The 16,665-nt window shown below is 38.5% G+C and overlaps 1 protein-coding gene across 1 annotated transcript in view; it reads right to left on the minus strand.

Annotated features, from left to right (window-relative positions):
• MRPL3 (mitochondrial ribosomal protein L3) overlaps positions 1-16,634 on the minus strand; it is a 31,566-nt gene extending 14,932 nt beyond the window's left edge. The window contains exons 1-6 of the mRNA XM_027675536.1: positions 16,547-16,634; positions 14,424-14,602; positions 13,485-13,576; positions 12,579-12,677; positions 8,604-8,703; positions 6,648-6,708 (exon numbers count right to left, since the gene is read on the minus strand). Of these exons, the coding sequence (XP_027531337.1) occupies positions 6,648-6,708; positions 8,604-8,703; positions 12,579-12,677; positions 13,485-13,576; positions 14,424-14,602; positions 16,547-16,620 (605 nt within the window). The 5' untranslated portion in view covers positions 16,621-16,634. The remainder of the gene's footprint in view (positions 1-6,647; positions 6,709-8,603; positions 8,704-12,578; positions 12,678-13,484; positions 13,577-14,423; positions 14,603-16,546) is intronic.
• Between the last annotated feature and the right edge of the window lie 31 nt (positions 16,635-16,665).

A 16,665-nucleotide genomic window follows, 5' to 3' on the forward strand; every position in this document is an offset into this window, starting at 1 on the left:
GCCACAAAGACTCTCTAAAGCCACAGAATTGTAAGGAAACAAGAGCTGCTTGGAAGAAGATAAGGATCATCCCAGTTAAATTTGGCAAAGAAAGATGTGTAATTGTTTGAATCGAGATTTATTGGTTAGAAGCTCCTCAATTTTTTTTGCTCCTTACCTACAACTTTCACACACACATGGCTAGGCTTCGCAAATTAAGATTTGGGAAAGGCCCTACCCACATTTGTTACAAGCGTGCTGGTGGCTAAAAAGGCCAATACGAGATAGACACATCCCGTTGCAAAAGGCACAGCAGAAGGACTCCTTAGGTGGAATATTCTGCAAGACATTCTGTGTTGTTACCTACAACTAAGGAAATGCTAAAATACAATTTAAGTAGTGCTATGTTCCTTTGGCTTGCCAGCTGGCCAGTCATGCAAGTGGTTGTCACCAGCAAGACAGTTCTTCCAGGCCAGCAGACAGTGCTGGAACCTGAGGATATGAAGAGGGTCAGGGCCATGAGAGGAAGCTAAAGGAAGGCACCTCCACGAGGGAGGGCCTGAGTTACCAGGAAACAGGAACACAAGACAGAAATCTAAAGGATGCAAGGCTTTGTAACACCAGTTTCCCATAGAATCAGCTTATTTTAAAAGCTTGCATTAGTAAACAGCAATAGTTGTAAAAAAAGGTTTGAAAAATACATTTTAAGAGAGGCTCAAAACTTGTCTTTTCTATGTCTGCATATTGCTAGGGGATCGTATAATAATATAATGGCCAGTCTTCGCGAACGAAGATTTTGGGAAAGGTCTTTTACCTTTCGAGCCTGCACAATGGATTTTTTTTTTTAGGTGAGACACAGCATGCGCTGAACTGAGCCCACCCTTTAATCCTAAGGTTCATCTGCCGGGGCCAAGCAAGCTTGGACAATGGCAGTGAGGTCCTCAGGACGTAGGTTTATTTAGAGTGACCTTCTCATAGATGGATGGCCTCACAGGGCTAACGAGTTCCATCTGCCCGGGGGACCAGGAATCAAACCTGGGTCGCTGCAGTGAGAGTGCCGCATCCTAACCACTAGGCCACCAGGGGTCCCCCTAGGGGATCAATAACTTTGAAATACATACAGAAACTAAGCTATAGGAAAACTCGTATCTGTTCTGCCAAAATGCTATTTTTTTCTTTTAAACTATCTATAACTGGCCATGTTTTCCACGTAGACTACTTCTGGCATCTCTAGCTGGAAGATGAACTTAACAAAGCCTCCAAAACCAACTGCAAGCAGGTTGCATAACAACAGCTGTGCAGTCACCAGAGTGAGCAGATCGAGGGCATGATTAATTCTTTAGCTGCAAAAATGTCCTTGCAATTGAGAGAAAACCACACAACCTTAGAAAGCCACCAATTCACAAGTAAACAGTACTGTCAACTTGAATCAAGAAGCATGATGTCATGAAACCGCTTCAATATTTCATTCAGATTGCTCATTTTTAAACAATTTAGAATACTAAAAATTGTACTTCAAAAAAAATAAAATAAATACCTAATACTTACAAGAGATGTATTTTGAAAAAAAATGCTTAATACATCAATGTTTTAAGATATCTTCAGAAAGAAGTGATTACATCACAAGACAGAGTTGCTACTGTTTAATGATTTGTGTGACAGACTATGTTCATCTGCTTCTTGGTCCTTCCAGTTACACACATATTTTCTGTGAACAAAGTCTCAGACTTTACAGTACCGAAGCTTTAGGAAATTTATAGGAAGTGTAACCAGCCTAAAAAAGAGCACTCTGGTAAAGCTGAAAATTCTCTTGGATCTGTTGATCTGGAATATGAAAACAAATTTCCAACCTCTGAAATATTCTGCCTAAAGTCAAGGAAAGATATCACAATTCTGAAATTATGAGTACTTCAAAATGTACAACATTTTACTATCTACCAAGGCTCTTTCATCATACTAGTTCAATAATGTTTCAGATTAGTTTCATTATTTATTTGTGAAAAACTGATTGAAAATCACTGAATAACCTACAAATACACTTTACCTTATGACTTAATTTACTTGGTTTCACTGGATGAAACATATTTACCTGAGTCCCAGAAAGGAATTGCAGGCAGCAATGATGAGATGAAAAACTAAGACACGCAAATGTTAAATGAAATCCTTGTGCAGAATTAGAGTTTAATTGCACCCAGTTATTCTACTCTCACCTGCAGGAAAGCAGGTGTTTAGGTCAACCGCCTAATTTTGTACAAAACCTCATTTTCCAGGTTTGATACAAGTAAAATGCCAGTACCTAATGAGACAACTTTCATTTAGAAAGCTACTGGAATAAAGTATTCTAATTAAGTTTGCTGCTAACTCTTCAAACATAGTTCATTTAAAAGACCGTTATTTAGATGCCGTAGAGGATGAAGGATTCCATCTACTTAGTCCAATAATTTTGGACAAATGTAGAACATACTTTGAGGCTCAGAATACACTGTTAACCTAGCAAAGCTTAAATAAACCATAAACACTCCAGAATCATCACTTAATTCTGGCACATTTCAAATAAAACTACTGTTGATTTTTAATTTGGAGTGACAAAATTTCTCATGTTCCCAAGTTTTCCTGAAATGTTCACGGAACGGGTCATGAACTGGCAGAAAAGGAGGTAAGATACAACTCCATGTCCATACAGCATTGGGCTACCACTGCAGGCATGGTCCTACCTCTTCCTATCACCACGTTCTGGTCACGTGTGTACTAGTGCAGAAGCTCACTCGGGTGATCAGCAAGCTGGAGCACACAACTGATCCCTCTGAAAACTAACCCAGAGAAGAATACAGGTATCTCACACTGATCTTTTCCTTCATGCAATTCAGGAGACACAAGTACCAGCGACAGAGGGTCAATGGGGACTCTGGGAGAGAGCACCACTTTCCCTTTGGGCAGCAGCCTATGCCCTATGTCAGCTTAAGGAGGTCACCATAGAAGCATCATAGATTGGCCTGGGTTGGTAGGGACCTTAAAGATCACCTAGTTCCAACCCCGCTGTCAAGGAAGGAACACCTTCCAATAGACCAGGTTGTTCAGAGCCCCATCCAACCTGGCCTTGAGCGCTTCCAGGGATGGGGCATCCACCACTTCTGTGGGCAATCTGTCCCAATTCTTCACCACCCTCACAGTAACAAATTTCTTCCTAATATTTAATCTAAACCTACTCTCAGCTTGAAGTGATTTCCCCTTGTTCTGTCACTCCAGGCCCTTTTAAATAGTTTCTCTCCAACTTTCTCGTAGGCTCCCTTCAGGTACTGGAAGGCTTAGGTCACCCTGAAGTCTTCTCTTCTCCAGGCTGAACAATCCCAATTCTCTTAGCCCTTCCTCGTAGGAGAGGTGTTCCATCCCTCTAATCCTCTTGGTGACCCTCCTCTGGACAGGAGGTCAATGCCCTTCCTGTTCTGGAGACCCCAGAGCTGGATGCAGCACTCCAGGTGGGGTCACAGAAGTGCAACCTGTGAGAGAAGTGCTTCTGGACGGTGCTACAAATCTTAGCTCAAAGCATATCAGGGCTAAACTTAAGGATTGAGCTTTTAAACAGCTGAAAATAAGTACTAAGGAAAATATTTCAGCACTACAGAAGACTGACAGCATGCAGACACACTGCCTAATGACAGCGCTCTAAAAGCTACTTATATTTTGCTGAACAAATTATGAGACTTCAAATAAAAACAAACTGCATACATCTTTAACTGAACCTTCTTGTTTCTGTGAAAGTGTTTTTCTTTACAGAGGTATAAATGAATAAAAGACTTTGACAAAAATATTTGTAGGGAAGATTAAAAAAGACAACTAAATAAAATACCCTACACTTTCGTAATCAAATGAAGATGCTAACCAAGACTTCTGAAATGTAGTGCAAGTCCTTCATTCAGGCTATGATAACTAAGAAAAGCTTGCTCATTTTTAAGGACCATATTTTTGATTTATTTTGGTAGAAGGAAGCATACAGAAAGATATCTTGCTCATATGGATAATTAAGAGTTGGCAAAAAATTAAAATATCCTTTATATTCCCCTACATTATCTCCTCATTGAGATGACATTATTTTTTCTTTCTTTTTTAAAGGAATAATTAGAATTAATCATGTTCTTAACAACAGCACCACCATTTTCATGTACATGATTTCAAACATTGCACACACTTCGGTGTTTCCTCCATTAAAACAAAATTACTGTCAATCTTAAAAATGTAAAGTACATGTTCACGTAAAAACATTTCTAAAAACTTTGTTACCAGTGATAGCAAGTTTTTAGGAATTACTCTCTTTTAAATCCACAGTGGTTTGAATCAGGAAGAACCAGGCCTGTTCCCCAGGTTGGATGGGGCTTTGAGTAAGCTGGTCTAGCAGAAGTGTTCTTGCCCATGGCAGGGGGGTTGGAACTAGATGATCCTTAAGGTTCCTTTCAACATAGAAGTGGGAGGAAGGAAAGGAAGTCAAACTATGCTCCCTTCTGTAACTCAGTGTTATTTTCTTCAAGTACCTTTCCAAAACGCCCCTATAGCTTAGGATTGTTCAAGTGCCTACAGCACTGCTAAAACTGGGGCTTTACAGAGTAATGTACAAAGGCTCACTTCAGCCTGTGGACCAAACCTCCCAAGGTCTTTGTTCAGCAGGGAGAAGCTGGTTTCTCTTGAGGTGGGTTCAGAACACAAACCTAACATGAAGCACGTTGTCATTTTTTCCCCTCACAGTGCAGCCCAAATGCTATGGGTCAGTGCTATAACCATTCCCAAGGTAACTTTTTTTCCCTTCACTGAAGCATTTCTTGGATATTTTTGTGACATTGTGGAATCTGTACTTCCTGGTACAGTAACTACGAATCATTAATACAGTATTCTGAAAAGTAAAAAAAACCTGAACCTCACAAAAGTATGAGACTAAGTAACACTGGATGAAATTCCATGGAATAAAGTAAAAGACCCAAAGAAAAACTGAAATGTAGTAAAATAACTTAATTCTTGCCCAAGAGTTAACGGAATATGATAAATGAAGCATTCCAGAAAAGTGGAAATTAAGAAGAAATAAACTTTAAAAGTAGAAATCAGAATGTGAGTAAGCTGCAGAAAAAAGTTAAAAAAATTTTGATACAGGAAGACTGGAATGATTAGACAATCATGTTGACAGAAAACCCAACTGATCTTTCTCTTTAGCAGAAGAATTTTTTCTTCACCTATACAGAAGGATTACAAGTAATGTGCTACCAAACCAGCGCAAACAAACAGCTAATTTCTGAAATGGGATCATACAAATACCTGAAGAAAACAGATCAGAAATACTGGATTTCAATTTAAGATGGATTCACTGAACGTGACCAAGAACTCAGTCTATTTTTAGCTTGCTAATATTTTCAAATACCAAGATATAAATATCCTGTGGCTGTTTACCATCTTCTACAAGCCAAAAAAAAATCCCTTTAGTAGTTCTTGAAATACTTTTAGAAAAACAAAGCTTTTCTGCGTTAACAAACGGTGACACTTAATCTTCATTAAAAAACTGTATTCCTAATGATCCTGTGTTTTGTTTTGCAAACAGGCTATTGTCTCTTATAGGCTGTTCATGGAATGCAATTTAGAAGGAGAATGAACAGCATACCAGATCTAAGTATTATATAAAGAAGTTTGACATAAAAAAAATACTAATTTCAGTCAACTCCTTGACCTCCTTTTCTCAATAGGGTATCCTCATAAATACAGTCAGGTGCTTGGTTTCCCCATATATACAAGACCCTGTGAATGATATTACACATTTATAGGTCATACACACGTGAGACTATTACAGTTGGGTATTACCTTCATTAAACCTAAAAAAAACCCAGAAAATGTTATCTTTGTATCACAACACAACAAAAATAACAGTCCACTGAAATACACAGATAGGAGTTCTCAGTTCTCTTGGTCAGTGGAAATCACAGATGTACCACAAGAGCCATGACTAGTCTTTGCCACAAGATGCCAATTTTTCTTTTGACACCCTCTACCACTTGAGCTCTAATTTGGCATTCACAGTGGTCTGAGAGGAAATCATTCCTCCCACATTAAAGTAAAAGATCATTAGCCACTGCTGGCAAGGACATGAGCTGGAATACGAGAGAAAACAGAAAAAAAAGGAATTTGACAGCTCTGTTGTCCTGCTAAATGTATTCAACATCTTTTTGCTTTTCTTTCAGTCCACATGATACATCTCTCTTCATATCTCTTCACCAAATCAAAATCATGCAGTCTTTTTGAGAACTGATGCCTTTCAGCATTCATTCCCCACTTCTACATACCACAGATGCTGCATTATAGATCTCTTTGCCCATGCTAACCTTGAACAACATTTTCTCAAGCTGTTTGACTAGCTCTTCCATGTACATGTGACAGATATAGGCAGAACCGACAGATATAGGCAGAACCATCACCCTAATAGTATTAATTATTCATCTTGTTCATAATCAAAAGCAAAGAAAGATAATTTTATATTGCTGACCCAATGAGTGAATGGACACGTATCTCCTGTCACTACTCTTGCAATTGTATTTCAGCTTTTGTGATCCATGGGTTCAAGACAAAGTAGAGGGAAGAAAAAGAGAACCAGTCTATTTGACAGATGAATCGCACACGTTAAATCATTAGAAACCTACGTTTTTGCAGTAACATCCACAAACTGCCCTGGGCGGAAGTGAGCAGCATACAAAGGAGTACCTTCAAAAGAAGAGGAGAGATTATGTTCAACTAAGTGCTGAAATCCTTAAATCACTATCCAGTCATTATCATACAGGGTAGATTACAGTCACAGCAAAGGAAAGAAAACATTCACATATTATTTATTCTTCTTTATGAACCTCACTGAGTAAGAGAGATGCTTTGTATTTACTACTGAAGCACATTTCTCAGGTCCTACCCAATTTCAGATGAACAGGAAGGAAGGGCCAGGGCTCTACTGAGGTACGTTGTACTTCATACACCGAAAGAGACAAAGCCCAAAACATCTAATTAGTTAAGATTCATAATAAACACGCTTAGCAAGAAAACAGAACATGCTGTACTTAGATATACTAGAACTTTACAAGGTGGAGAGTTTTTAAAAAAACAAAACAAAAAACAATCAAGCCACAAAGAAAACCCACTTACTATAAAAAATGTGGTTAAGAATAATAAAAAAAAAGATAGTTTTGCAATGCTTCCTCTTTATTAAGACATGGTGTTTCCAAACTAAAGCCTATGGGAGAAATACAGCCTCATCCACTGGGGGATTACCTATACACTAACTTTCAGCAGAAGTAGTGCTACTGTAGGTCAGTGACACCACTCACCTCACTGTAATTACACTAATTCCTTAAATACTTGCAGTATCAAAAATTACTTGTATATTTATTTTGTCTTCAGTGATTTTTTTTTATCCAAGTGCAATATTCTTTTATTAGCAGCTTAAAAAAAAACCCACAACAAACCAAAATTAATAACTTAGTTCATTATAAATCTATACAGATCTATATAGCTGCATATTTCACAGTTTCCAGTCTGTTTTACATCCATTAAAAAAGTGAAATTTTAATTGTTTCACGTCCACGCCCTTTCTCATGCTTTTTCAAATCTGGACGAATGCAAACTGAAATGATGTAAACCTCTCATAAATCTCAAGCATAAAAATCCTCATATTATGTCATGTTATATTTATATAATCCATACACACCTGGAATAAGATGCCTGTCAACTGACACAAAATCATGCACATAAAGGATGTCATGTACAAAATACATGCACTGAAAAACCAGTTTATTGAAAACCTGCAATTCTGCTTTATCTCAAGCTTTTCCTTCCATTTAGCAGTCCAAACTTCCTCTTCATTTCAGATTTGATTTTTATCAGTTACCACACTGTCTTAAAAACATCTTACAAAAAGCTTCACTAATGGCAAGGAAATATACAATATATTAGATTTTCCAACCCTACATAATTCTTCAGAAAATACCTATAATCGTCAAAAGTGAAAGCAACCTAAGTGCAGTACTTAATAAAACCTTAGAAACTTAAAACCTTTTGTTAGATCTCCAAACTCCTAATACTGATTTTTAGTGAGAACATTTGTTATAAACACGTTTTAGTGTGCTTTACTTTGTAAGCTGTCAGGAAAAACACCCTAAATGACAGCCATCAGTCTTACTTCTGAATGCAGCAAGAAGAAAAAAACCTCAAACTGCTATTTTAGGTTCCTGAGAAACATTACCACAAAATTCTGTGTCCCTCTCATAAAGACAAACACAGAACTTCCCATAACTGTATTCATATTTATTCCCAGACAGTGAGTCAATGTTACAGACTTACTTCTTCTTAATTCAATGTTCATATTAGTAAGTTTGGATTAGAGTAACTTTCTAATCAATCGAAACATAGTACCCCAGAAAAAGGAAAAATCCTACTTCTCATCAACTAAACAATTCCCTAAGAAAAAAGTATGCTTGTACTTAATGACAAAGAATAATTCAGCAACTTCCATACAAAACAAAAATTAAATACACATCATAACTTTGTTTAGGTCTACAAGTAGCAGATGTTAAACGATTATGCATGTAATAATCAGCAACTCAAAAAATTACCTGGCTTAATTATGGCATCATCTGTTACATTAAATGTTGCAACTTTCTGCTTTCGTGGTACTCCAGCTTCTTTAAAAATCTGATGTGCAGACTCTGGTTTCTGTAACAAAAAGCAGCCGTAAAAAAGAAGTGATCTTAAAATACCCAAGATCAACCCAGCACAGAAAACGATTACAGACTGTCAACACCACTCAGAGGAACAGATATATCATACTAAAATTTTATCTTGAGACTAGCATTTTATCTCTATATAAAATTTATTTAAAACTCCTGTCTCTGCATTTTATTTTCTGCCAACTAGTTACCCTACAGCTACATCATATAAATAAGATACCTATGAAGATTTCCAAGATCAGAATCATTTACAATATAAATAAAAGATACTACTGTTTTTGTCATGGCTTACAAAGAGTTTTGTAATAATTTAAAAATATGTTCTCTTTTTCAAAGCTACTGATGACTTCGTTCCACACGACCATAAATACAATTTATTTGATTTAACTAAGAAAACAATAGAATCAAAGTCTCATCTTGCAGAAACTTCTCAAAAGGCTTAACTTTTCCACAGAACAGAATTTTGAGTCTCTGGACAAGAAAAGAAAAATTAGTAACAACAAGTTTATGATTCATGTATTTTTAAGGTATACCAAGTACACTCAGTGCCTAACTACTGCTGACTTAATAAAGCAGGATCTTCTTTTCAGAGGAGTCTGACAAATTTAAAAGTACTTAAAATTTTTCTCAGCTGTTTTAAACAAGACAACTCACAGAACTGCTGACCATGAGATGAAACCAAGCAACAGAAACAGTAATGTAGGTAAATTTTAGCCATAGGAAAAAAGGAATGCCACTGAAATTTTCTTCAAATGAATTCTCCTAGAAAGCAATTTAAGCATCTAACAATACTGTCACACTAGGATAGTCACATCTCTGAGGTTCACTTCACAAAACTTCTGTGCAGTTCTCTCTCTTAAAATTATTTTCTATGTTTTAAGACAAAATAATTTGGATAACGTAAAAAGGGTAACATAGTTTATTTGAAAATGCAGTTTTGAAAATTTGCATGATGTCCTTTCTTTTGTTTTCAAAAATTTGTTAAAAACTGTTCGAACAAGAGAGGAAGTTTTATGAAGAATGAGAAAGCAAGATGATGAGGATCTCTTAGAAAAAACCCAGCAATTTTAAGTATAAAAATCTGTCTCTGTTTGAGGAGAAAATGTGGATACAAAGTCTCTGAGACTGAAAAGTTTTTTCCAAGTGATTTGTTAACTTGAGTTCACAGTACAAAACACTTCAAATACCTTTAAAAAAAAATCAGCTACATACAAAATCTCCCCTAAGACCACGAATATTTGAGGCATCAATGGAGGACAACTGTTTTAATCGGCAGAACCATATATGAGAATTAAAAATAAAGATATGGCCTTTCTACTAAGTGCCTGCATATGAATCCTTTACTTCCACTGTTATGTGAAACTGCTGCCTTAAGCTACAGCAAGGGGAGCTCTGTGCTACCACAGCTGAAGAAAAGCACAGTGAAGCCAAAGGGTAAAATTCACTTATATCTCGAGTCCTACTCAAGGCTATAGCCTTGCACTGTTCTACTGCAACAACAGTTGAGTCAGAGATGTACTTTCACAAACAAAACACTGCAGTCTTTACAAAGCCTTCCTAAAAAGCAATATTGAGTGAATTCTCAGATGTTCTAAACTTTTAAAAACACCAATGATATCTTCCAGTATTATAGGAAAATGATCGATATGCCCTCACTTTTGGGAAGCATATAAAATATTTTTGACAAAAAAAATGTTAGAACACTGTCAGAACCGTACATTTGAAAACAGTCTGCATTAAAAAATCATGAAAAATCTCTTCACTTGTAGCAGAGTGACATACATCAAGCTAAAAAGGAAAAAAAAAATATCTTGCTAAAAGTGCAATATTCCTTATCAGCTTTTAAGCAATTTGACACTCAAAAGAAATACAGAAACTTCTTTTTTAGTAAAATTACTGAGGGAATCTTTTGTTTGAACTCATTAAAAATCAGAAGCTGTGAGGAATCTGAGGAAGACAGATGTTCCTATGAGGAACTAACAGAAGATAAATTGCTTATGCTAATACAATACAGTATCATTTACCCTTCTTTTAATTCTCACTTTCGACACTTCAAAGAGAAAAGAAACACATAAAAAGGCTGATAAACATTGCAGAGCAATGATTCAAACTTGCAGCTAAACCACAGAAATACATCATTTGTTAGTACCTTAACAAGCAAAATTGCTCAGAATCAGCATGCCAAATTCTTTCTTAGGAATTATCTAGTTTATATATGACAGTGATGATAACAACAATAATACAGAGCTCAGTATAATCATAATACACAGTTCAGTCTCAGGCCAGGTCCTCACCACAGATCGGTCTAAGGATATTTAATTAATTTTTTATTAAAATGAATCTAAGTTCAACCAAATTAATTGAAGCTAACTTGGGAAAAGTTATGCCCAGAGAGAGTCATTAACATAACTCACAGTACTAAAAAGTCCTTGAGTTAACCTTTTAGGTAGTTCATCTTTGAAGACATTTTCTTAGTTCATAGGAGCTATTTAAACAGAAATTTTCTTTATACCTCCTTACTTCCCACACGTTATTACTCTGACAACATACTGAATTACTGGTAACATCATCTGCTTGAGAAGAAGATCAACTGTAAGGAGTCCAATGTGCAAAATACCACTTGAAAATTTTTATTCACATAGTTCTTGCATGTCTTAGACCAAAGTAACATGAAAGAAAAAACAGAGTTGTCATTTTTCCAGGAAAAATGTCACATCTGGAAAGTGGAAATGGACTAAAGTGACAGGACAGAGACCTGAAACTACAAGCAGCGATGGTGAAACATGGCATAAACCCACTGAATACCAGAGAGGTACTTTAAAGTATCAGCCTGCTCAAAATCAGTAGAATATACTATAAAGGCCAACAGGTTTAGCAAATTAAAAAGCTCCTTCTTCCCTCACCTCTGGTAAAGCAGAAACAAGTACACAGATTAATTTTAAAGCTCTGGGACAACTGTCAGTTTGAAAAAGTGAAATCCATGTCCTCAAAAAGCCACAATCAGCTGAGATAATCTGCTTAGTGGTCATGAGCCCTGGATATTTTTTACTTGACTAAATCAGACAAATGAATGTCAGGACACTGCAAGAAGCGAAAAATGGCATTTTACAGAAATAATGGATCACAGAAATTGCAATCCTTTGACAGAAAGCTTTGTTCCTATCTTGATCTATAACTCAATTTTCCTCCTTAGAAATGACAGCTCTGCTAGACAACCTTAACCATTGAAGGTATCTGGGAATTCCACACCAGGAAACTGGGGTGTCTAAACGAGTGGTTTTGATACAGCTCTTGATGAGCTATTACCATGAAGCTATCTTCTTGAAAATTTAAGTCTTAAACTTACTCATCAGTAAAACTATAGGCAAATTAAACAATGTCAATAGACATGTGGAAAAATTACAACTACACCTAATAAAACAGTATGGAAGAATAAGCTAGAGAACAAAATCTTCTAAACATCCAAAGAAGCTGGGTAAGTTTACAATAGGCCATTAAAGTGTGTATCTTGCAGTTCTCATCTTAATTGCACTTCCACAGACATGGTGAACACATGTTTCTACACTACTAATAGTCCTTCAGACCCTTTCACCAGCATAGGACACCGCACATCAAAGCAACTTCCTAAACCCACAGCTTTCCTAGAGAATCAATAGGCAAAACTTTCAAAAATTCTTGCTGTTCTCTTAACCAAGAATTTACACTAGCATTAGGAAATAAGCAAGGTGAATGAGACAAAAGATCTGTTCCAAAGCACAGGTGTCTGTCAATCTTTCAGAGAAGTCTATCTATGCTACTTTCATATTGCAAGGACAACAAAAACAACTATTCTAACAGTAACACCCAAAGTGATTCACTTACAGAAAAAGGAGATACGTTTTTGCCTCCAACAAGCAGCTTAGCTGTTTTTCCACCCGAATCTTCCTTTGAAACGTATCTTAAAACATGACAATCTTGCACCTTAAGAAAAGGAAAAGTGTTTATTTGAGTGTGTGCTTTAAGACCATAGTAAGAGATTATTACAACAAGTGAAATTTAGTCAGTCTCTGTTTTCATAACAGAAGATACAGTTTACAAATAGTAAGCTGTAGCGTTTGTTACTTTTTTACTGTAGACATTCTTTTACCAATCAACTAAAGATTGATTTTAGGAAAAAATATTAGTAAAATGCAAACTATTTTCATAAATGCTCTAGAAATCAAATAATCTTTTATAGTCATCTTTTGCATGCAATATCTGCAAAATCCCTTCTGTAAGCTTGCAAAGCATACAGTAAGAGCTGACATTTTAGACTCCTGCTCTTTTGCCCTGCAAACCTGATGTCCTTCATGGCACTGGTTCATCATACGGCAGCAACACGTGAGCAAAAGGCTTCATGACAATAGTAGCTGCCAGAGAATATGAAGCAGCAGCTTCAGGGCTACAAAGGCTCAGAAACCAAGGTGAAACTAATCACAAAGTACCTGCAGGTGGCAAAATAAAAAAAGTTAAGTGGGTAGTTAACCCCAGCTTTATGTTGCCTCACCTAGGTAACACTGCTCACAACTCTGCAGCACCTGAATAGCTAAGGCAGAAGGCAGACTGCTCCCAGAAAGTTCGGGATATAAACAGAGTGGGTGTGGTGTACTATCCACGACCAAAAGAAGCCTTTTCTTTCTTTCGGGATTTCCTACTCTGTACAAGTAATAACTTTTGCTTTTGACTGAAATGTCTGGCTAACAATCGGAATACAGGACAGGAGATGAAATTCATTATGATTTATTTCACCTTAAGTAATGTGACAGCATGTCTTTTTCCTGACTTGGTCCATACTGGCATCATTCCCAGTTTTACTGCAACAACACCGACTCTGATAGAATCTGTAGATTAAAACAGAACAGGAATGCAACTCCATACTTAATCTTCGAAAGAGTTCATTTCATAACTTGCAAAATCCCATTCATTAACTCTGATCTTTCCTAAGGAGGTGAAGGAGAGAAAACTTCACTGACTCCCCATGACTAGGCTGAGAATAACCTGTTAATTGTTTTTAATCCCACTAGCAGTGAAGTTCTATCTGTTCCAGTTGTGTATGATAGAACATGCAACCAGTTCCCCATTAAAAGAACCAATATTTCAGACTCCCTTAATTTTTTCTTTAAATACAACACCCATATATTAGAATCAAGCTAACTATTGAAAAGAGGTTCCTCCCACCCAATCTTTGCAAACCTGTATAGCAAAGGCAACATGTCAAGTCTGCCATCCAAATGATGTGACCCTTTTGGAGGCTCAAAAACTTAATACTGTGTTCCAGACCATAAAACTTTGGAATCACAGAAATGGGAGGTATTATATACCACACTTTTTCTTCAGAGTCCAGCAGTATTTACAAGAATGTTTTCAAGTTCATATACTTTACATTCTAAGGAGTCTTTTTTGACAAATTTTTACTTTATTATCTTGTCATTGTACAGCAGTTAAATAGGCCAAGTGCTAAAAACTAAGAGTTCTTAAAGGGTTCTTAACACCGCGTAATATTTTGAATGCTTTTTAGAGAACTGATGTATTACATTTACTTATTTACTAAATGTATTGAATGACTGATGTAAAAGCAAAAAGGAGAATACTTTACAAGGCACAATCCTGATGCTACTGAATGCAACAACACAACAACAGTAATAATTTCAGCACGAGTTTGGTATTTCAGAAGAGATACTTTCTCACCTGGTGTCCACTCATTCAGTGGCCAAGGCTCATCTTTCAGAGGGCAGAGCTTGCTGGCTGTCTGAGCTTTGTATTCTTCCGCAGTTATCTTCTTCAGGAACTCCACATTCTCTTCAGAAAGATGCTCGTGCCACCACGTTGCACTATTAGTGTGCCTGACTAGAAAGCCCAGCTGTCCCCTTTCCAGTGGTGGGAAAAAAGTTTTAAGTGTCTTATCAGTTCAAATAATGTCTTGTGACACGTATGTTTGCAATGTAATGAATGATACAAATCATTACATGACACAGCATACAGTCATAAAGACCAAAATCATACTACCAAGGTGGTCAACCACCATCACTCAAACTGGCCACTCATGGCCAAAACCACCTACTTCTTTGTCATGTTCTCATCTAACTTTTGAAGTATTCTTAAGTGCACCAAAGGGGAGCAAGCAACAACAAAAAACCAACCACTTCTTAGGATAAAAAAAAGCTAAGATTCATGAATGAGAAAATAGCAGTGGGTGTCTTTAACTTTAGCAAGGCTTTCTAACACCATCTCCTGTAGTGTCTTTCTATCCAAGCTGGGATATTATGGCATGGATGGGTGGGCTATCAGATGGCAAAAACCTGGCTGGATCAGCTGACTGAATGAGCCATGGCTAGTGGTTTGGACTATTAGAAGGCCAGTTACAAACAGAGTTCCTCAAGTGTCTATTCAGGGATTTGTCCAATTTAATATCTTTATCAATGACCTGTAAGAGGAGATGAGTGCACCCTTCTTAAGTTTGAAGGGAGCAGTGGATGACACTCAAGGGTGTCCCTCTGCCAGTCAGAGAAACAAGCCAACGAGGAACCCAATGAAATTCATAAAGAAGAAATGCACAGTCCCATCCACAACTGGGATGGAATAACCTCTTGCGAGAGTACAGGCTGTGACCTCAGCAGAGCTGCTCCCCAGATAGGCCAAGGACCTGGAAGCTCCTGGGGGCAAAAAGGTAAACAAGGAGCCAGCAGGCTCCTCACAGCAATGAAGACTAACAGCAGCCTGGACTTTATCAACAGAAGCACAGTCAGGAGATCAAGGCAAGCACTCACCCTTTCCTCAGCACTCCAAATAGACCACATCTGCAATACTAAATCCAGTTTCAGGTCCCCAGTACAAATGGGATGTTTACAAATGAGTGAATCCAGCTGTGGTATACAAAAATACCAGGGGCTAGGGCACCTGCCCTACCAGAAGGTAACTGGGTTTGGTTTAGTCTGGAGAAAAGGTGGCCTAGGGTTGACCTGACAGCAGCTTTCCAATGCCTGTGAGAAAGTCACTGACAAGACAGAAGCAGGTGATATTCACTAAGGTGCACGCAAAAGAATGAGAGAAGGAGTATAAACTGAAAAGGGGGATTCTGATTTGACGTAGGGAAAAAATGTTTTGCCTGAAGACAATCAAACAGAGAGGCTGTACAGCCTCTGTCCTTAGAGGCTCTAAAGGCCCAAAAAGAGAAAGCCCTGTGCAACACGGTCTAACCTCAGAGCTGGCCACACTGTGAGAAGGAAGCTAGACCTCAGCTTTGAACTGAGCTGCTCAGCTCCCTTCCAGCCCCAACAATCTCTGGTTCTACACTCACCGCTAAACAGCTCAGGGTCCTGCCTTAATTTCCGTGAAGGCTCAGAAAAGCCAGAATGCTCCCCAGTTCTCTTCAAGGACAGCGAGGTGCAGTGTTTAACAACACAAGCAGTGACCGCACGGGGCCAGGCCAAGGAAACCCAAAACACAGTAGGTCAAGTCTCTCACTATGCAGCAAAGATGCTCTGGATGTAAACATGCCTGTCCTGCCAGAACTCCCACACAGGCTGGGGGTATTTCTAAGGCTGGGGGCATTTCTAAGGCCGAAGGGGTCCAGCAGTAACCCGGAGCACCACCACCCCTGCACTCACAAAGCAGCGCCAGCAGGCTGCACAAAGAGGCCTCTCCAAGGGGTGGCGACCCAAGACGCCACCGAGGGCAAAGGGCCGCCGAGGAGCCCCTCACCTCTGGGCTGCGATAAGGGCCGAGCCACGCTCAGCCCCCGCTCCTTCCGCCGCCCCTGCCCCGCGCCCCACCTCCGCAGGAGCCCCTTCCCCTCCCAGCCCTGCCGCTACCTGTGGCCGGGAGCCCTCGACGCGGCCGCCAAGAGCTGCCCGCCGAGCCTCGCCAGCCTCCCCCAGCCCGCCATGCCGACACCGGGGCGGGGCCACCGTCGCCTTCCGCGTACGGCGCT

Source organism: Neopelma chrysocephalum, unplaced genomic scaffold, assembly GCF_003984885.1.
Source record: "Neopelma chrysocephalum unplaced genomic scaffold, ASM398488v2 Primary Assembly neopelma1_26, whole genome shotgun sequence".
Lineage (NCBI taxonomy): Eukaryota > Metazoa > Chordata > Aves > Passeriformes > Pipridae > Neopelma > Neopelma chrysocephalum.